Here is a 21,949-nt window from a genome sequence, read left to right on the forward strand (position 1 = left end):
CCTGCTGATAACCTGGAGGTGTAAAAGTCATCAGAGGCGGCCGCGGGAAGTGCCGACACTTAAAATTAATTGCAAGCCTGTGGAAAAGGCAGTAAATTTGAATGGTAATTAATTGTGTTGCTGAAATTGTTTTATCAATTTGTGCCTCCACAGTGATAAAGTACCGGGTGACAGTTTGCACTGGCACGGTAAGTGGGAGTGGCACAGATGCCAACGTCTTTGTCTGCCTCATCGGCGACCAGGGAGACACAGGAGAGAGAGTTCTCTACAACTGCATCAACACTGTCAATAAATTTGAAAAAGGCAATGTAAGTTCACACAGCAGCTCCTTAAGACTGGTTTGAAAGTGTGTGTGATGGTTGGTAATTATTTATTGCTTTTAATTTCGAGAGAAGCGTTTGTAAACTTGGCTGATTTCTTTGCCAACCTGGAGACAGGGCAGGAGGGAGAAATAAATCACGTCCACAGAGCATCATGACAGGTTGAAGCTGGAGGGAAGTTGAGGTCAGGGACAGTCTGCCCTCACTTGACATTGGTTTGTTCATAAAGAGTTTCCTGGTTTGCTCACCAGCTAAGTACTGACTGTTGAAATTCCATCTTCAGACCGGGGAAGGCTTCCTGGAAATCTGTCCATCTTCCAAGAAAAGAGGGAACCTTTCCCTCCCCATTTGATGCAGGAAAAAATTGTCTCATGGGGCAAAAGAAAAAGAAAATTCCTATTTAATATGAAAACCAGAACTGAAAGCCTAAAATGCTTGTGTTTCCTCCAGTCTCTCCTCAGACTTGCTGCACTAAATTTTTGTGTCTTATTTTCTATTTTTCATCATGTTTTGTATGCTTGTGTCCTGAATGGAGTGGGGTGGGAATGCTCCAAACTGAAGAATGAGTTTGCTCCATGGAAAGCTGGAGAAAACTAAGAGGTTGAAATGTACTTCAAGCCCTCACAGCATTAACAAGCAAATAATGTGCTGATCTGATCTATGGGGACAACCTACTTAATATATATTCAGTTATGAGACACATCCAGATCTCTAGGGTCCAACTTAAACTGGTGGAATGTAATCAGTATCTCCTGGGGGTGATTTTGAGAATCTGATCAGAGAACCCTGCAGATTTCCCATATTTTGTGTCATTATTTGATAGAAGAGTTGGAACAAAAAGAAAGTGAGGATAAAAGAAGGCAATGTTTTCAAAACTGACCATTGAATTTAGGCTTCTGAAAGATGTATTAACATGTTAGATTTGCCCTTGAGTGTCCAAAATTTTGAATTCTGAGGTTTTTTTAGACTTTAGAAGAACTTTCATCAAGGTTTTCTTGGGCCTGTAAGACCTGTTTATGGAAAAACATGGCATTACCATAGTGGCAAAGTTCATTCTGCTGAACATTGCAAACATCGTATTTTTGCTTGTGCTTTTACATTACAGATGTTTTGTTGTTAAGGTGAGTTCAAAGTGTGAAGTACAGCATTTTGTCATTTGGCAAAGTCTTGTTTTGTCAATATGATGGCTAAACAGGTCATGTTTTAGTGGTGGTTTGTTGACTGTTAGAGTTCCTGAAAAATGTTGCTTGGTTTACAGAAGACACAAGTAATTTAAACACAGATGATGACTATTTTATTTTTACTGCCAAAAATGAGTTATTGAATAACTTGCATGAAAGGAAAAAAAAACACCATAATTTTGGAAATCAATTAATGTGATTAATGGTATCCAGATGATATAAACCAAACTTGAATCTGTTAATGAAAAACTGCCCTTTTGGCTTGAGGAGCTGAAAACTGGTGAATGAATTAGAAGCTGTTTAAGGATTGTTCCTGATAAACTTAGAGCTCATATATTCAAGAGACTGAATGAGTGTATCTACACTGATTAACTCAGATACCCTTTTAAAAAGAAATGTAGCTAAGTCAGGGCTGCCTCTAATCTACAGCCACTTAAAGCAATAGTACTTTGATTACTAATTTACCTTGAAAAGTTTGCTTGCAGATGCAAACAGGCTGCATAGAGGTAAAATTTAAAGATGCCTCTAAATTAGGTGTTTGCCCTGCTGCAGTTCCCTTTAGTTACTTACTCATTAATTTATATCTGTGGTCAATAAGTAGGATGAACAAGCCTAAGGAAGGAGACTTCATTGACTTAGACGGACTCAGTGAGGTTTTAATTCTTAAATCCCCAATTCAGGAGGTTTTGAGCTTGTACTTACTTGTTCATATATGTAAGCCCATCATTAATACTTAAACCAGTGATTCAGTTGCTTTTATTTCAAAGGTCAGTTTGGAGTCCTGAATGATGGACAAATTATGATTGTTTCAATAATTTCAAATATTTAACTATGTGCTGCCCTGCCACTGCACTTTCTGGGAGCTGTCTGGATATATGTCACCACCATATGTGCTTCATGGGCTTCTGGGAGATGATGAAGAACCAATGAATGGCCATATTTGGTTTGCTTTCTCTTACCTAACGAGGCATCTCAGCTAGATGGTAACCACAGCAGTCAGGCCTGTTTGCTGTGCTTCAGATACGCTGTGTGTTTACACAGGTATTTACTGTACCTGTGTCTGCATCTGGATGAGCACCATAGATGCCTTTCAGGCCTGATTCCCAGGGCAGTAGCTCCTTCTTCTAATACATCCCTTTTCCTTCAGCCATCAGGAACCTTAAAAAGCAGAGCTCTCTGGTCCTGAGAGGTCATCAGCTGGGCTGTTTTGTAGTACAGTGATTTGAGCCCTTCTCCAGGGGGAAAATAAAACCCAAAACAAAGACAAACCCAAAACCAAACCAAACCAAAAAAAACATAAAATTCATGTCTCTTGTGAGCTCTTAAGAGTATTTAGCTGCTGTGTTAGTTTCACACCATACTCTGAACACAGCTCATGGAGCAGCTGGAAATGTCCCCATGCAGCCTGGCCTGATGCTTGCATGCCAGGAAATGGCTGGGGTTGAGTTGTGCTCAGTGCTCCACGTCTGAATTCAGTGTGGGATAATGTCTTTGAGCTGTACCTCTAAATAACTGTGGGTTTGATCTGAAGTGACCTGCCTTGGATTCCCCAGAAAGCTGATACCTGCACAGGGATTTGAACATGGATTTCCTGCCTCTCTGTATGAACTTCTTAATAATCAAATTACTTTTTTTTTTTTCTTTTTCTTTTTTTTTTTTTTTTCCTACAGTTGTGAAGGGCATGCAATGACTTGTGAGATTTAAAATGCTGTAAACCTAATGTTGCACATCTAGCACAAACATTCAAGCTTTCATTCCTTGGTAAATTAATTCATCCTTCCTCCTTCATGTTGTGAAGAATTATCTTGCAGCACACTGATGATGTTGGTTTGATTGCAATAATAAATTTGGTTTGTTTGTTGGTTTTTTTAAGAAGTATTACCCTACCTCTTTTTTTCTTCTTCTCAAAGGCTGATGAATTCTTCGTTGAAGCAGTAACGCTGAAGCAGGTGAGGAGAGTGAGGATAGGGCATGATGGCAAAGGAGGAAGCAGTGGCTGGTACCTTGCCAAAGTGATAGTGAGGGAAGAAGGACAGCCAGAAAGTGAGGCTGTGGAATTCCCCTGCTACAGGTACTGGAAAAGACGCTTGCAAATTATGCCTCCACCTATGCCTTTGTCAGACTTTGAAGAGCCTAGCTGTTGTTCCATAATTGGAATTTTCTGAGCACATGCTGTGTTAGTTTCACACCATACTCTGAACACAGCTCATGGAGCAGCTGGAAATGTCCCCATGCAGCCTGGCCTGATGCTTGCATGCCAGGAAATGGCTGGGGTTGAGTTGTGCTCAGTGCTCCACGTCTGAATTCAGTGTGGGATAATGTCTTTGAGCTGTACCTCTAAATAACTGTGGGTTTGATCTGAAGTGACCTGCCTTGGATTCCCCAGAAAGCTGATACCTGCACAGGGATTTGAACATGGATTTCCTGCCTCTCTGTATGAACTTCTTAATAATCAAATTACTTTTTTTTTTTTCTTTTTCTTTTTTTTTTTTTTTTCCTACAGTTGTGAAGGGCATGCAATGACTTGTGAGATTTAAAATGCTGTAAACCTAATGTTGCACATCTAGCACAAACATTCAAGCTTTCATTCCTTGGTAAATTAATTCATCCTTCCTCCTTCATGTTGTGAAGAATTATCTTGCAGCACACTGATGATGTTGGTTTGATTGCAATAATAAATTTGGTTTGTTTGTTGGTTTTTTTAAGAAGTATTACCCTACCTCTTTTTTTCTTCTTCTCAAAGGCTGATGAATTCTTCGTTGAAGCAGTAACGCTGAAGCAGGTGAGGAGAGTGAGGATAGGGCATGATGGCAAAGGAGGAAGCAGTGGCTGGTACCTTGCCAAAGTGATAGTGAGGGAAGAAGGACAGCCAGAAAGTGAGGCTGTGGAATTCCCCTGCTACAGGTACTGGAAAAGACGCTTGCAAATTATGCCTCCACCTATGCCTTTGTCAGACTTTGAAGAGCCTAGCTGTTGTTCCATAATTGGAATTTTCTGAGCACAGCTTAATCCTTTCTATTTATTCATTTATTTTTGCTAAGCCTGAGAGCAAAGCATGTGGATTGGGAGGTTTAAGATATGTTACCTTCCCTTACCAAATGAGCAGCAATCTGGATTGTGAACTTCTCAATTAGCTCAGGAATTCTGAGATTTTCCAAAAGATAAAACGCAACCTTCCACTACCACATCCAGTGTCACTGCAATTGCCTGCTGCACAAAGACACACTGCAATCTGCTGAGAAACATGCTCTGCAATCCAGTGCATGTGTGGGACGAGGTTCTGGTCCCTGACATGCACATCCCATCCTTCCAGGAGCAATGAGATGCTGCTTTTTGTGTTGGGAGAACACAAAATTGTTATGCTGCCATCTTGAATGCTCCTTGCATGAATGGAAATGCATATCATGTAAACAGAGATAGCAGTAGAGCAGAGGGCTGTAACCCTATGTGTGGGTTATAAATGTATTAATCTCTTTCCTAGACAACCAAGTGGCCAAAAGAAATGTGCTATACTGAGGCAACCCCTGGGGAATGAGATGAACCATCTGTCCTGGCACTAATTAGGGTCTGCCTCAACATTGCAGCACAAATCATAGAGAACTGGATGAAAACATAGGAGACTAACACCATAGTTCAGTCTCCTTGTAAATTCCTACTTGCCCTTTCAGGACGTTCACCCTGTAAGATGGAAGTCCACTGAGCCCCACTTAACAACATCCATACCCATCCTAAAAAGTCATCTCCCTGGGGACAAGTGGAATTGTAAAAAGCAAACACAATGACTTTAAAATTGCAAACAAAGGTGAAACCCCTACGCTGGTCAGTTGTCTCTTGTCACTGTAAATCTGGAAGAACTCCACTATAACCGGGGGAGCCAGCCCCACACCAGACAGGAGCCAGCCCCAGCCTCTCTGCATTGCTAAAACCCTGTCACATCAGAGAGCAAACTCACCTGGGAGGCAGCACAGAGCAGCAGATGCAGTGTCACCCTGGTTGTGAATAGCAAGCCAGCCTCTCCCTTTTCAAAGAACAAACCACCATGGTGGTGTTGTTGCCTTTGATGCACATTTAACAACCATATGTTTTGCTGGGTGAAGCCAGCAAGGGAGGCAGGTTTTTTCTTGGACATGAAGTGTTCACGTGAAGAGCTGTTTTGCTTAGTCTCCTCGGAGATATTTCTGTGCCTAATGGCACTGTACAGCTGGCTCATTTTAAAATTTCCAGTTTGATTGGTTCCTCACTTGACTGTTTAACTGGGTGTCTTCTCTTGGCTTGGAGTGATGACCCCATTCCCCTAAGCTTTATACCTGTGTGTCCACAGGGCATTCCCCTTAGGCCAGAGACTGAAAAAGGAGGGAGAAAGAAAACCCCAGACCTAATCCACGAAATATTAATGGGGTGCATTCAGGCTGAAAGTTACAAGTGACGGAATTCCACTCTTCTTACCTTTCTTAATGTCTCTTTTTCCAAGTGGTATCAGTGTTGTTCGTGCAGCTTTATTTGCTGTCCTTGTACCAGCATTATCTCTTCCTCTCAGATCGAGAAGGTAACATGACTGATCGCCTCCAAACACAGGGACAGCTGCTCCCTCTCATTATCTTTGGTGCCTGTGTCTCCTGAGAGACTGGGGCATCATCGTAGTATACGGGTGTCGTCATGGATTCTGGAGATATCTGAGGGAGAAGGTGCTCACCCACTGCATCCTCCATGTGAGGGATAAATGTCTCCATGACCTGCAGTGTTTGGATGTTCCCTTCCAGTCCTGTAGGCCAAGGACAGCTTCTGTCCTCGCTGCTCTGGCAGGTGCTCAGAGAGTCCTGCTTCACCTGCTTCTTCACAGCCAAGATGTTGAACAAGACTTCGCCAAGAAGAGTGGCTTTGTTTTAGTGAACTAATTCCAGCTAGATTAGCTAGATACTCCATCCTGGGGACACCAGGGACACTTCTGGTTCTGTTTGGCCAGTCTATGACCAGTCTGTGGACATGCTGATGTTTTCATTGCCTTTACTTCCAAGAGTTGATTAACTTCCCCTCTTCTGCACAACACAATTGTATGGTCTGAGAAAAAAACTGCTGCTGCTGTGTCCATTGACTTTTTCCCTCTTAGCTGCTACTGTGAGCCAGCTACAGGACAAAATGCCTTCCAGCAGAAACATCTCTCCTGTGCAGAAAGCTTCAGAGCCTTCTTACCTCTGCAAGAACTAGGATGCACCAGCATGTGGAGAGCAGCTACTCTTATTTTACAGCAAAAAGCTGGCTAAACAGCTTCCACTAGAGCTGATGTCTGTAAGATAGCCTTACAGATCTTCATTGCATACAAATTGTTGATGCCTCTGTTCTTGTTATATGCGTATTCATATACAAGGCTATGTTTTGTCTTTTCATTTGAAAGCTTTTTTATGACTCTGTAGGAACATCTATTAACTAATAGTCACAAGAGCTCTATGAGAAGACCTCTCTTTGTTTTACAAAGGAGCTAGCAGAGATAAAGAGAAGCTAAGTGGATTAATTGTGAGTTTGTGTCAGGTTCAGGAAGAGCACCAGAAAATAATGGCTCCCAGGCCTGTGTTTTTAGCTCTTAAAACCTTTGGCTGTAAAGGGTATGGCTTGTAGTTCTTTGTAGAGCCAGATATTTTTAAAGCAGTAATTTGATCTGTGCTTGCAAGAAGTAAATGCAAGTAACTTCTCTGAGTGTTATTTGGAGAATTACATCTCTTGGGTGTTTTGCAGTAATATTCCCATACTTCCTTATGACCACCAACATGATAATACCCATGCTTTTCAGGGACTATACAGTGGATCATTCAGAGGCACAAATGAACAATTGATACCTTACAATGCCTGGTGTGATTTAGGTATTGTGACTATGAATACCTCTGGAAAGTTCAAAATGAAGGAGTTCAACCTTTTGCCCCAGAGCTGGAGCCAAACCTTTTTGAATCTCAGAACTGAGTTCTTTAGATTTCATTTTCTACTCAAGGCTCAATGGAAGTCCAGGAATGGACTACCTGACATTCTTTAAAATAGCCTATTTTTCATAATAAGAGCCAGATATTTTTAAAGCAGTAATTTGATCTGTGCTTGCAAGAAGTAAATGCAAGTAACTTCTCTGAGTGTTATTTGGAGAATTACATCTCTTGGGTGTTTTGCAGTAATATTCCCATACTTCCTTATGACCACCAACATGATAATACCCATGCTTTTCAGGGACTATACAGTGGATCATTCAGAGGCACAAATGAACAATTGATACCTTACAATGCCTGGTGTGATTTAGGTATTGTGACTATGAATACCTCTGGAAAGTTCAAAATGAAGGAGTTCAACCTTTTGCCCCAGAGCTGGAGCCAAACCTTTTTGAATCTCAGAACTGAGTTCTTTAGATTTCATTTTCTACTCAAGGCTCAATGGAAGTCCAGGAATGGACTACCTGACATTCTTTAAAATAGCCTATTTTTCATAATATTTATATCCCAGAGAGATGAATTTTCAGTCAGGCAAAGTCATGAGTCCATGATAGGATAGAATTTTGTATGCTATAAATCATTACAGCTCCACTGCAATCTTCAATGATATTTCATTACTTTTTTCCTAAGCATATGGACTGCACCATTCTAATATTTTTTTGGCAGCAAAAGCATAAGGAACATTGTTAATTCTCTGAAGAACAACAGATAGACCATGAATGGGGTGATGTACTAAGAGGCTTCTGTGAAAGAACATTTATTCAATCAAATGCCAAAAGTGTTCATCACAAAAAGGACCCAGAAAAACTTCCTTTTGTTGCCTAAAAATAGACTGAAATGTCTATATATTTTACACATTTGTGTATATATATAGGTTATATTTAAACATACACACAAGTACACGTCTGGATCTAATAGGTGTGCTACTTATTCTAATTGCACACAGCCTATCATCTGCTGGATTTCAAATGCTAAGTATGATGTTATACCCTATTTTCTCCAGTGCTTCCCTGACTCTGATCCTCTAGAAATTCTCTCCGAAGTGGCTTTCATGTCATATTTGTCTCCTCTTTGGGCTGGTGGACATGGAGTATCCCTTTAGAACTAAATGTGTGATACGGGACATGTCTACATCCCTGCAAAACCCACAGTGGCCTGTGAGCTACATGCACTGAAATTGCATGGAAAGTCTGGTAAAATTACATATTTAAAACAGCTATTTTGTACTAGGAACTTGATGGCGCTATACTGGAAAAAAATGTGCTATTTTCTGTATCCTGATGTGTATATAATGTGTCAATCCATTTGAGTTCAGCCTAGGACTATAAACCCCTGGTTGCAACCTGCTGCTCAGAGAAATGCTACTGGAGTTACAGAGAAGTAAAATCAGACTATTGCAGCATGTGTGTTGAAGGGAAGGAGCACAATGGCATTGCTCATCCAGATACTTCCTGTCACTAGTTAAAGTCATCCTCTTGAGAAAACAGGGATTGTGACACCTCTGGCTATTCTCTTGGCTGAAAAAACTAGGGACACTTAAGCCACTTCTGGTCGCAAACCTACCTCTTCCTGCTCCAGTCCAAAACATACTCCTCTGGCCATCAGTAGCTACCAACATTAGCAGAGGGAATTTCTTTATCTGGGCGTGTGTCCTCCTTTTTTGATTAATTTGTTTAATCTGTTTTCACTGCTGAAGCAGTTTGCATTCACCTTGCTGCACAAGGAGATTGGTTTCTTGTGGGATGTATTTTCATCCATCCACTTTGGCACAGAAGCAGCTTACCCAGATTCTTCCCACATTTCCCTAGAACATCAGTAATGGTGAAGGTGGTAGAAAACAACAGCATGTACACCAGTAGCAGAAACAGCAGCTTGTGGGACACAAAAACAGCAGCAGGAGACCAGAAGTGTGTCTACACTGTGCCCTTCCTGAAGGGCACACTGAAGTCTGAAGTTCTGAGGTGGTGGAGTTCAGACTTGAATTTTGTAGGTCCTCCCAGTTAACATCCATGCACACAGAAGTATCTTGACTTTTGGGATGATGTGATCCCATAGCCATTGGATCCAAGGATGTGACTCCCGAGCCAGAATCAAGAACTACATGATACAAAGGTATCAAGGACCAGTTCTAACAGGTAAAAAATAATAATAAAAAAATCCCCCAACTTCAAACCATCAATAAAGGCTTCCTTTCTTAAGGCAATGTGATGTCTTGGCATGCTCATCTTCTGCCCTTCTTGCACTCTACTCTTGCTCAACTCTTGACATCAATTTCTTGGTCTTCTCCACAGATTTCTCTGTTCCCCATGGCAAGTGAAAGGGAAGAATCTGGGGTAGACTGCATACATGACAACCTGACAAAGCTTAGAGGGCAGCTGGGACTGGAGATGTGTGCCTGTTTGGTGGGGCTGTATGCACCTCTTTTGCATGGGCACTTGGCTGCTAGTGCTTCCAGGACTGGCTGGCTCCAGCACGTTTGGATTTCTTCCTTTGTGATGGGTTTTTTGCATGGTTATTGGTGCTTATTGCTTTCTGCTGAATGGGAAGGGAGAGGAGGAGACTGAAATGATAATGTTCCTTCACATGTATGAAACGAAGACCTCTACCCTTGGTCTTCCAAAATATCTCATTACTTCTTGGTCACCATGGCAAGTCCAATTGCTGATGACAAGCTGTGCTGGCTTATTACCAGAGAGATAGCAGCTCTCAGCAATCATCCATTTGTGTCCCCAGATCTGTTATGAGGGTAATTTGCTGGTTTCCATGTGTGCTGGCTCATCAGCAGAACCAGGGGTGGAAAATGGAATGTAGAGTGAACTTCCCTCCTGTTTGGTGTGAGGGCCAGCCAAGGAGAATGTGCACAGCAGCATTGTAGGGAGCTTGCAGTGCATCTGCGCTGCATGTGTTCATGCAGGAGCAGGTCGTCCATGCTCTGATGTCAGTCTCATAGCTGTGCAGCCTTCTTTAAAAAGAAACAGTTTCTGGGGATTTGTTTTTCTCCTTCTAGCTCTGGGAATTATTGCAGCTATTTAAATGCCCTGTGTGACCTGCCAGAGCTTGCCCACTTGTCCTTTTGTTCACGCCTGCTGGTTTTAAGTCTAATTTTCAATTGCAAAAGATGCTGCTGCAGATAGGTGTGTACCTGGGAACAACAGGCTGTCTGGGAATGGTGCCCGTTCTCATGACAGGATGTTTTGGGGGTTGAAGTGTCCCCCGTGCATGGCTGTGGGGAACCTGACCCCAAGCAAGAAGCTTACAGGGACATCTGCTGCACTGCAGCAGCCTGGGGTTGAAATGAGAAGTGAGAAACCTTTGCCAGGGCCAATGCTGTTGTCATAAAGTGGTGCTGTGTGGTGTACAGTGGGGTTGGGGCTATAACTCCTTCATCCCTGAGGCTGAAAGAACAGCTGTGAAGGTTACAATTGGTTCCCCTCCACTTTTCTTCACATTGTGTTCCCTTCAGATCATGCTAGGCTTTGCTTTGTGCCCAGTTCTTCTTAATTAGATCATCAGATTAACACTGAGAAACAAAGGAAATCCTTCTTTTTGCTGGTTCCAGCTGCATCCACATTCTCAGCCCTGAAAATATCAACAACTTAATTCAGCCCCATCCAGGTGGAGAAAAATGTGTTATAATCTTCTTTGAAAGGAAGAGGAAAGCGATGGTAAACTAGAGGAGTGGAGTTTAGTAATTTAGATGCTATGAAGGTTGTAACCAAGGCAGCTAGTGATAAAGACTGCAGGTATTTCTGGTCAATGGAGGTTGATGCTTTCAAGAGACTGAGACTGCCCATTTACAGGAATGACTTGTGGCTATAGAGTTTATGCTTTCCAAACAGATGGACATCACAGCAGATGCCTATTTTCTGCAAGCAGGTCTCTCATCATCTCTCTTCTTGGAAAAATGGAGGTTTGCAATGTGAATGCTACAGGCTCTGGTCAAGCTCCTGCAAGCTTAACAGAGATAGAGAGTCCTGCAAAAATATCCTTTTTACTATGGTGTGAATTTTTACTTTGTGTGGAGGCAGCCTAGATTTTGAAAGGTCTTATAGGCCCAAATTAATCAAAGATAACTTACTTCTCTTTGTAAACTAGATGGCTTGACAAAAATGAGGATGATGGACAGATTGTCCGAGAATTAGTGCCTGCTGGGGAGTCACCACTGCTAAAAAGTGAGTTTAGCTTGGGAAAAAGAAAGTCTGGGTTTAAGCTGTGTGTGTACCTATTTACTTGTTTTATTCCACTTAATGATTCACATCAGTTCACAGTAAATCTACTGGGCTTTTTTTGGCCATTCTTATGCAAGAAGCTGCAGTAGGTCACTGCGTGGGAGAAAAGAAACGCCTCTGACCCTTAAATCCTAGTTTATGAATGGGATTAATTTCCATAAAAGAGAATAAATGCAACCTTTTAATATAGAAAGAAACTTTGAATTTTAGTGTTGTGATTTGTTTAAGAATTGCTTTCTTGTATAGCTTTCTCCGAAAGTCCTTGAATTGCCACTGCTTTAGTAGAGTAAATTCCCTCAAATAACATTGTGTTCCCAGAAGAAAATCACCAAAAAGATTACTTTGTCCTTTTCTGGAGAACTGGGGCTCCAACGCTACAATTTTCTTTAGAAAACAACTTACAGAGCTCAGGCTGAGACGCTTTTTTTTTGTTTTGGAAAAGAAAAGTCAAAACTATTGAATTAAATTGTAAGTATACAAAAAAGTGAAGTCACATCATTTGTCCAAGCTCATTTTTATGGCTCTAACAGTAAGAGGGAGGAGTACAGAATATTTTCTGCTTATTAATGTGACTGTTGCATCTCTTATGCTTTGGTGAATAACTCCAAAGTGTGACAGCTTATCCAGTGTGGCCCTAAGATGCTGGGTGCATGGAATGGAGGAGCAAAGTCCTCTCTGTATCTGTAGCTGAACCCCTGCTCCTACAACTGTTGGAAGCCAGTTGCCTGGCTGAGCACTGGAAATGCCACTCACCTATCTGTGTTCTCTACATTAATCTCACCTTAGATGTCAGTTACCACATCAGTGTGAAGACAGGAGATATCCCTGGTGCCAGCTCAGACTCCAAAGTTTTCATCAAACTCTATGGTGAAAAAGCAGACTCCAGCAAAGAGCCTCTCTTAGTCTCTGATAACGATCTAGGCAATTATTTTGAACGTGGTCGAGTGGATGAGTTTACCCTAGATATGATGGATATTGGGAAGGTAAGAATTAATTGCAGGTGGCTCCGTATTTCATGTAAGTGTCTGAATTCAGAATCAATATAACACTCAGGACTGAGTGTGATGGGAGAATCTCTGCCCTTTACATTGAGTGTTAAGAACTATATTTTGTATAAACTATTAACATCAGCAGTCTAGCATAGATGAGAAGAGTTTTCTAAGTTTATAAACACGTACATTATTTACAGAAACAGGGAAGGGGATTTTTATATATGAGGCACATCTTGTGGTGTTGTTTGTTTTTTTGTTTTGGTGTGGTTTTATGTTTTGTTTTTTCTTTCTGCCTTCTTGTTTTTTGTTTGCTTTTTCAAAGATCAACCGAATACTGATCGGACATGACAACGTGGGTCTCCGGTCTGGCTGGTTCCTTGCCAGTGTCCAGATCACAGTTCCAGTCCAGGGAAGGCAATACATGTTCCCCTGCAACCGGTGGCTCGACAAGGATGAGGCTGATGGCAGGGTGGAGGTTGAGGTCTACCCAAGTGAGATTGTGCCTATTGAGAAACGTGAGATAAAACACATTGAGAAATATGTGGTTTGTTTTGTTTGTGGGGTTTTCTGTTTGCTGTATGGTTGGTTTGTTTGCTTGGTTGGTTTTTGATAGCTAGGATTCAGTTTGTATTACTAGCATTTTAAGGGCCAGGTTAGATATCAAAACCGAAATGTCCCTGTCCCAAAGAGCTTATATTATTAGGCAAAGCAAACTATTTTGCTCTTGTTTGGTTTTCTCCAACAGGTGGGAAAACATTACAGAGTTTTCCGTCTCCATTTCATGAGATCATATAAAAAAATTGACATTCTGGGCAGTGTAGCACAAGCACATGTCCTGTCCTGTCTGTGTGACCCCATTGCCTGAAAGAGAGAAGCTCTTTGATTAAAAAAACAAACAAACAAACAAAAAAACCACAAATCCCTACTGCCTGTTTGACTTTTATCTATAGATTAATTTTCTTTTAAGGCTATTGTTAAAATTTGCCTTGGGAACTTGAGAAAGGATGCTCTGTTTTTCCTCTGCTCTGTGTAACTCCCTTTCTTGTTTAGTATTAAGGACACCATTCAACCACTCCATAGCTGATACTGAAATGAAATTCCCTTTTAAGGCTATATTTTGCAGCCCTCTGATACTGCCTTAATATTTGTAAAAGGAAAACTATTAGGTTAGTCCGTAGTGAAGAGCTGTGTTATCTCACGTTTGGCTGGGATAAGAGCAAATGGTCAGCTGCATGGTCATTTGTTAAGACAAGGTAATTCAATTTTGAAGCTGAGCCCTTGGGAGTGCTGTTATCTGAGCTTCTCTGCTAATTTAATTGCTTTATTTTTGGAGTAGTGATAAACTACGAGGTGTCTGTAGTCACTGGAGATGTGAGGGCTGCAGGCACCAATGCCCAAGTCTTCATGCAGATTTATGGAGAGACTGGAAAAACTGAACTGATGATCCTAGAAAACAGATCAAACAACTTTGAACGGGGAGCCACAGATATCTTCAAGGTATGTTGGAGTCAGCTGTTGACAATTCTATGGGGGCAAAGAAGAGCCAAAACTGCAACATCAACAGAATAATTGGCCCAATCATACAAAACAAACCTGCCAGGCCTGTTGGTATCTGCTGTCCTTTATCCATGTTGCTGGGATGTTTTGTATTTCTTTAGGGAATTCTGTGTTATATGGAGTAAATTTTACCTTCTGAGGAATTGATAGAACTGTGATGAAAGAGTATGGTCCAATAGCAGCTTCTGTTTGCCTTTAGTTTCACAGAATCACAGAATCATTTTGATTGGAAAAGACCTTTAGGATCATCCAGCCCAACCACTCCCCCAGCCCTGCCCAGGCCACCCCTGCCCCATGTCCCTCAGCACCACATCTACACGGCTTGGAAACCCCTCCAGGGATGGGGACTCCAGCCCTGCCCTGGGCAGCCTGGGCCAGGGCCTGACAACCCTGGCCAGCAAGAAATGCTGCCCAACATCCCATCTCAGCCTCCCCTGGCACCACTGCAGCCCATCTCCTCTTGTCCCATCCCTTGTTCCTGGGCAGCAGAGCCCGACCCCCCTGGCTCCAACCTCCTCTCAGGCAGTTGGAAGGAAGTACTTATGTTAGACCTCAAAAGACCTTAAACTCATATTTTTGGGCCTGACCAGGTATTTTTGTCTATCTGGGGAAAAAGAAACCCCGTAAGAGCAAAAGGAATGCCAGCTTTGCCTGGAATCGCAGAAGCCTATTGCCACTGGCACATGTTGCCAGCCCCCACCCCAGAGGTTTGCTGCTGTAATTGCTGTGTGAGTGTGAGTGCTCCATGAATTTCACTGCTGAGAGCACCACTCCAACAAGCACTGTGGAGGCATGTTGTTGGAGGAGCACTGGGCACTCCTCCAGCCGTCAGTCTGGCCAGCATTAAGTTCAACTCTACAGAGTCCACATCTCTTTCTGAGCAATCCAGCAAAGTATTTGCAGGGGCAGAAAACCTTAGGCATAACTCAGGTGTGTGAGCCAGGACCTGCCTAACTCAAGAAGAGGTCCTGGGCTGACAAAGTGGAGCAGCAGATGGGCATTGCAATGTGGTCAGGCATTCCCTCCTCCGTGGGGCCTGGCTACCTTGAACAGTTGTTCTCTTCTGGCTTGCTTGCTTGTGTTTTCTGTCCAGACAAACCCAGATCTGGGGGAAAGGAATGGTTTTTGTTCTTGGCCTGATGTGGGATGGGATATGCTGTCAGGGTCTGTCAGAGCCACATCCTTCTGTACTGCAGTAACCTCAGGAGATACCAACACCCGGACAGTAAAGCACAGGGTTCAGGTGGAAACAAGATTTTAAGGCTCAGCCTGGTGGTGCTTGGGTCTCTTTGTGAATTTGCAGATCCCCACGGAGGTGGTATCCATCTCATGACAGTTAGGCACCTAATTGGAGCTAGTCATGGAAGCTCCCCATAATCATCAAGAATGGGGGTATCTCTCCCATTTTCACTGGTTAAATGGATGTGCCTTTATCCACAGCTTTACCACAGTTTTGTAATGTGTATTTCTGAGATAATTTTACCTCCTTCTGCCTCAGTTTCTTGCTTTATAAAATGGAGTCAGTGATGTTTACCCATTTTTAATGAGTTCCTTGGGATTTAAGAGGACTAGCACCTTATAAATGCTTGCTTTTAATACTCTATAATTTTAAGATTAGGTTTCTCTGATTTTAAAGGAAATAAGTTTTCCAAAATTCATGAGTAAAAGCTATTTGCCAATATCAGATTTATAATAAAGCCATATGTACAGTGCTCAATTTACATACCCCTGTTTATATCCTCTCTCTGATATTTATTGCCAGACTTTAAATTCTGCCCATTTTCTGTGATTTTTTTATGAGCGCACAAGGCAGAAGCTCTGAAGCATTAATAGATAGACCCTGTGTCTCTTTCATGATATGAATATTTACAGAAAGAGATGGAAAAGAATAAGATTCTGTGAGCTACATGCTAATAGGAAATGCCATCAGTTATAGATAGGGCATGCAGGATGATTATAGCAAATCTAAGGGTAAAATGGTGTAAGGAAAGAAACATTCTTTATGCCAGGACAGCTGGATCAATTTTAGTTTTCTGATAAGCATCTTGTGTGAAATTGATTTTGTTTTAATCTACCATAGGAAAAAAAAGAAAATGCTTCTAGACTGAATCCAAGTTACCAGATTTCAGCCTGAAGCAAATGTTTACAAGTTTTATAATATAAACACTGCATAACAGCATAAGCAGTCATCAGAAATGAGTCACTGGTTATTGAAGGATTAGGTGGAGTAATCCAGGCAAATAATCTAAACCAACACGGTGTTGTATCTGCTGTATTGACTAGAGAGATGGCAATCATCTTACTGATACAAACCTTCTGCCACTGATGTGTAGTAATCATTAATGATTGTGTCCTCTCTGCACACTAGTGAGGTGAGAAAATGCTTTTCTAATTTTCCAGAGGAGACAGAAGGATAAGGGCAGCTTGAGCCTATGGTCCATGTCAGAGACCAGTTTATATGATTTCAAGTTCACTGCTTTTTCAGTATACAATTATTGCTTCTTGCTTAGTTCATATTTCATGCCAAGTATTAAATGTATTATTAATTAAAAAAAAAAAAAAAAAAGCAAACAACAAAGCACTAAGAATCTGTAAAAAAGCTAGAGTGATATTTTGGCATATTCACCTTTAATGCTGATATAGAGACAAGACAATACTGGTGAGGAGAGAAATGGAGAAATGGGGAGCTCAGTAAATAGGATTTCAGTTCCTGTCCTCACCATGGTTGCTCTGAATGTCTTCAGCTCAGTCTGTTCAGATGAGGTTTGGTGATCGTAAGTATGAAAGAATAAAAAAGTAAGGAACAAGTAAAGATAAACTTGCATTTAAAAAAAAAAAAATGGTCTTGTACTTGCTTAGAAATTTTGGGCAATTGAGGTGATGGTCCCCATATATAAAGGGGGCCTATATAAAAGATGGGGAGAAACTTTTCACCAGAGGGGGCAGTGACAGGACAAGGGGTGATAGTTTTAAACTGAAAGAGGGGAGATTTAGATTAGACATCTGGAAGAAATTCTTCACCATGAGGGCAGTAAGGTGGTGGAACAGGTCGCCCAGGGAGGTTGTGGTTGCCCCATCCCTGGAGGTGTTTAAGGACAGATTGTATGAGGCTTGTGCAGCCTGGTCTGGTGGGAGGTGTCCCTGCTCATAGCAGGGGCGTTGGAACCTGGTGATCTGATTAAGGTTGAAAGGTCCCTTTCAACCTTAACTGATCTGTGATTTTTAAAAATGCACTTTATGAAGTTGTTTTATATTGTCCTGGGTGCTGTCTTTCCCTTGGTGGCAGAGAGAGGCTGCAGATGTTGGCAAGATTTATAAGATTCGGATAGGCCATGATGGGACAGGCATTGGGGATGGCTGGTTCCTGGAAAGCGTCACGCTGAAGAGGCTTGTCACAAAGACAAAGGAGCCAGATACAAAGAAGAAAAACAAGAAGTCTGAGGAGGAGGAAGAAGAGAGCCAGGTGGAGGAAGTGATGGATGTGTATACATTTGTGGCTCACCGCTGGCTGGCTAAAGATGAAGGAGATAAGGAGCTTGTGGTGGAGCTGGTGCCTGATGGAGAATCCGACCTGGAGGGTAAATATGGGAGAGTGTGTGTGTTTGTGGACACAGCAGTTGCATGAAGGGTGATAACCACCCTGTGGTGCTTTGCAGAACCATTTATGGCCCCCAAGCCATCCCCATTGCCCCAAGCCTGCAGTGAAGCTTACACTGTGGTTTGGTTAATCAGCTCTGGGAAGGACAAGGACAGTAGTTAAACTAAGGCAGAGGATGGAAGGAGACAGCCTGAAATGGGAGTCTCCTGAAGGACTTCTGTGTGATTCTCCAGAGCTTGTTGGGGCACTTGGGTTGAGTTCTGCAAGTAACCACTGTGGGTGGGAGTTTAGCAATCTGTAGTTACTTAGATGGTTAAGGACAAGGGCTGGAGAAAGATGGAGCAGCTCATTTTTTAAGATTGATGCACACAAAATCCTTCTTAAAGCTGACTGTGCTGGCATTTCTGGGCTACGTGCTTTCATGGTGAGCCATAGATCTGATGAAATCAAACATCGGGAAGAAATTCTTTACCATGAGGGTAGGAAAGCACTGAAATAGATTGCCCAGGGAGGTTGTGGTTGCCCCCTCCCTGGAGGTGTTTAAGGCCAGGTTGGATGAGGCTTGTGCAGCCTGGTCTAGTGTGAGGTGTCCTTGCTCATAGCAGGGAGGCTGGAACCTGGTGATCTTCAAGGTCCCTTCCAACCTGATTCTATAAATATGGTCATTTCTGGGCTCTTGCTGATCTGCTTTTGCAATTTTACTTGCAGAGAATACATATGAAGTTCGTGTTCTCACTGGGAATGTGTCTGGGGCTGGGACAGATGCTAATGTGTTCCTGAGCATCTATGGCATAGAAAGAGGAGACACGGGTGAGCGCCAGCTGAAAAGGTCGAAGAACCTCAACAAGTTTGAGAAGGGCCAGGTAATGCAGGAGCTCCTCACTCAGGCAAGGAGAAGGCAGGCAGAGCTCTGCCAGTTATCATGCTGGCCATTCTTTGCAGTCTCTTCTCCGCAAGCCTTGGCTTCTTCCTGCAGCTTAAAGCTCAGATGTGTTCTATTTCTTTAATACATTATTTAAAGCAAAGTGCCCCAAAGCATTTTCCAAGGGAAATTATTTTGAATAAAGACCTGAACATCAATTCTACATCAGAGCCACCTCTTGCATCTGCTTCCTTTAAGCATTCTGGAAATAATGTTTACTGCCAGGAATACTGGATGAGGCTTGTGCAGCCTGGTCTAGTGTGAGGTGTCCTTGCTCATAGCAGGGAGGCTGGAACCTGGTGATCTTCAAGGTCCCTTCCAACCTGATTCTATAAATATGGTCATTTCTGGGCTCTTGCTGATCTGCTTTTGCAATTTTACTTGCAGAGAATACATATGAAGTTCGTGTTCTCACTGGGAATGTGTCTGGGGCTGGGACAGATGCTAATGTGTTCCTGAGCATCTATGGCATAGAAAGAGGAGACACGGGTGAGCGCCAGCTGAAAAGGTCGAAGAACCTCAACAAGTTTGAGAAGGGCCAGGTAATGCAGGAGCTCCTCACTCAGGCAAGGAGAAGGCAGGCAGAGCTCTGCCAGTTATCATGCTGGCCATTCTTTGCAGTCTCTTCTCCGCAAGCCTTGGCTTCTTCCTGCAGCTTAAAGCTCAGATGTGTTCTATTTCTTTAATACATTATTTAAAGCAAAGTGCCCCAAAGCATTTTCCAAGGGAAATTATTTTGAATAAAGACCTGAACATCAATTCTACATCAGAGCCACCTCTTGCATCTGCTTCCTTTAAGCATTCTGGAAATAATGTTTACTGCCAGGAATACTTGAGGTCCACAAACTTTAATATTGGAGAGTATTTGTGAGGCAGCCCAAGTAGGTCAGTATTTAGGCTGCAAATACAATTTTAAATGTTCTACTCAACCAGTAAGGGAATAAAAGCAATGCCACATGGTGTGCTATAATGACATCATAATCCAATCAAATTAAACAACATCTCTTGTCGATTGAATATTTGCCATAAAAATATTTATGAACAATTAACAAGCTACTATTTTAGCCAGGAATTATTCAATGAATAATTTTGAATAATGAAAAATTAGGGACAAAATAAATAACCGTAGAAGACTTGCAATCACAGGAAAGAACCTAAGGTTGTTAAATAAGCTGTTAGCTATGATTTATGAGCTTGGCACTGGTGATAACTGCAACTTGCACGTGGTTCTCCACTCAGTGGGAAGAGTACTAAGAGTACTACATTGTGCAAATGTGACTCTCTTTGCTCTTGGGAGTAGAAACATGAAGTCTACCAACAAGCTAATCACATTAACATGTTTCATGTATTATGGTAACAAGGACCATCCTGTCACACTACTATGGCTAATAAATGAACCTCCTGGTTGCAGTAAATGACAAAAGGAGGAAATTCTGTGGTTTGAAATAAAGCACATGGAGGTACACAGGAGAGTTTCGGTGCAGTCAGTATATTTGTCATCAGTTCCAGATTCAATCTGGGGGAAAATACTAAATCTGAAAGGAATGAGATTTAGGAGAGATGAGTTAAACCTACAGAAAGCTGAAATGGGGCTGAGGTAAAGAAAGGAGTGAAAGGTTGTGCATCTTCATGGCCGTTACAGCTGTGTAGAAACCAAGCATGAGTACCAATGGGGCAGCTCACAGCTCTGCAGGTAATTTAGTACATCCATCAAAATAATACAAGGGGGACTTACAAACACGTTTTGTTTTAATGGGGAAAAAAAAGGTTACCCTTGGCCATTTACTGCCTTTCCTTCCTCCTTTCTGGGAAACACAGTCACTTGCCTCTTGCCTCCTGTGCAGGTGGATGTGTTCACTGTCAAAGCCATCGACCTGGGCGAGCTGAAGAAGCTGCGGATCCGCCACGATAACTCTGGTGCTAGCCCAAGCTGGTTCCTGGAGAGGGTAGAGATTGTTGACCTGAAGGAGAGCATCACGTGAGCAGCCTGTCGCACCCTTTTCACATGGTCAGAAAAGGGGACACCTTCTCAGGAGCCTGCAGAGCCACGGGAAAGCAGAGGAGATGCAGAAGGGCATCGTGGTAGCTCGTCTCACAGGGTCGCTCCAGCTCACAGGGAACAGGCATCCTTTGTGGTCCTCCCAATGATTGTGCTGTTATAATGAGCTTGGGGCCATTCTAGGGTACCTCTGGGCAGAGATTTGATTCCTAGCATCTCTGTGGTTAGGAAACCAGCTGTGTTTGGAAGGAAACCTCATCTTTTTTCCTGTTTCTCCTAGGAGGGACTCTCCCTCCTGAAGGGGTCCCTGTGCAGGGCCTGTACTCACACCCTTTCAAGGCTCCACTCTGGAAGACATTTTGTTTGTCTTTTGTACCTAATGCAAAAATCTGGGCCAAAAGCAAGTCTCAATCTAAGCAAACTCCCATGGTTTTCACAAACAGCTGGGTGAGCAAGACCTAGGCTGTTAGAAACTTGAAATGCAGGCTTGCCTTTGAGCTGGAACGTGCCTGAAGTGACATGCTTAAAAGTCTCACAGTGCTTTGCTGGGTGGGACTGCTCATAGATGAGTCCCTTCTTCATAAACAAAAAAATACCTGGGAGACTGGAGGTTCCCTTGAGTTATCTAACTTCTTCTGGGAGTTAAAACTAAAAGAAATCAATCATCTGGGTCTGGCAGCTCAGAACAGCACTTTTCAGTAAGTGCTCACTAACCTATTTATGGATTTAGCTCCCACAACAATACCAAAGCTCAAAGATAAAAACAGATTTACTGTTCAACTTTGAATAACCTTGTTTTCTTTAAGTAGTGTCTGATCTGTGCTTATTTATGTTATTAAAGCCTGTGAAGCCCTGTGTAAGTGCTGGGTGCTGCTGTCATTCTTGTAGGTATTATTTTCCATGCCAGCGGTGGTTAGCAGTTGAGGAAGATGACGGTCAGATTGTCAGGGAGCTGGTCCCAGTGGATGAAGCATTTGTAAAGAAAGATACGGAAAATGATGGCCAGTCTCTTGCAACGCTGGGCCTGGAACAGAAAGGTTTATGTTAGCCTTGTATTTCTTCCAGTATGGGGTTGAAAAGGAACAAATTTATTCGTAGTGTTAAGGGCAACTCGGGGCTGTGAGTTTTTCTGCCCCATCCATGAAGTTTTCAGATGTGAATAAAGTGTGAAGTGCATGTCAGCCA

At 42.4% G+C, this 21,949-nt stretch overlaps 1 protein-coding gene across 1 annotated transcript in view; it reads left to right on the top strand.

Annotated features, from left to right (window-relative positions):
* The window catches only part of LOXHD1 (lipoxygenase homology domains 1), a 147,755-nt gene that overhangs the window by 43,533 nt on the left and 82,273 nt on the right, over positions 1–21,949 (top strand). Inside the window, exons 12-21 of the mRNA XM_010005022.1 lie at positions 154–308; positions 3,412–3,572; positions 11,563–11,639; positions 12,483–12,679; positions 13,011–13,203; positions 14,025–14,185; positions 17,532–17,823; positions 18,552–18,706; positions 20,610–20,743; positions 21,653–21,801. Of these exons, the coding sequence (XP_010003324.1) occupies positions 154–308; positions 3,412–3,572; positions 11,563–11,639; positions 12,483–12,679; positions 13,011–13,203; positions 14,025–14,185; positions 17,532–17,823; positions 18,552–18,706; positions 20,610–20,743; positions 21,653–21,801 (1,674 nt within the window). The remainder of the gene's footprint in view (positions 1–153; positions 309–3,411; positions 3,573–11,562; positions 11,640–12,482; positions 12,680–13,010; positions 13,204–14,024; positions 14,186–17,531; positions 17,824–18,551; positions 18,707–20,609; positions 20,744–21,652; positions 21,802–21,949) is intronic.

This window comes from Chaetura pelagica, unplaced genomic scaffold, assembly GCF_000747805.2.
Source record: "Chaetura pelagica isolate M959 unplaced genomic scaffold, ChaPel_1.0 scaffold121, whole genome shotgun sequence".
Lineage (NCBI taxonomy): Eukaryota > Metazoa > Chordata > Aves > Apodiformes > Apodidae > Chaetura > Chaetura pelagica.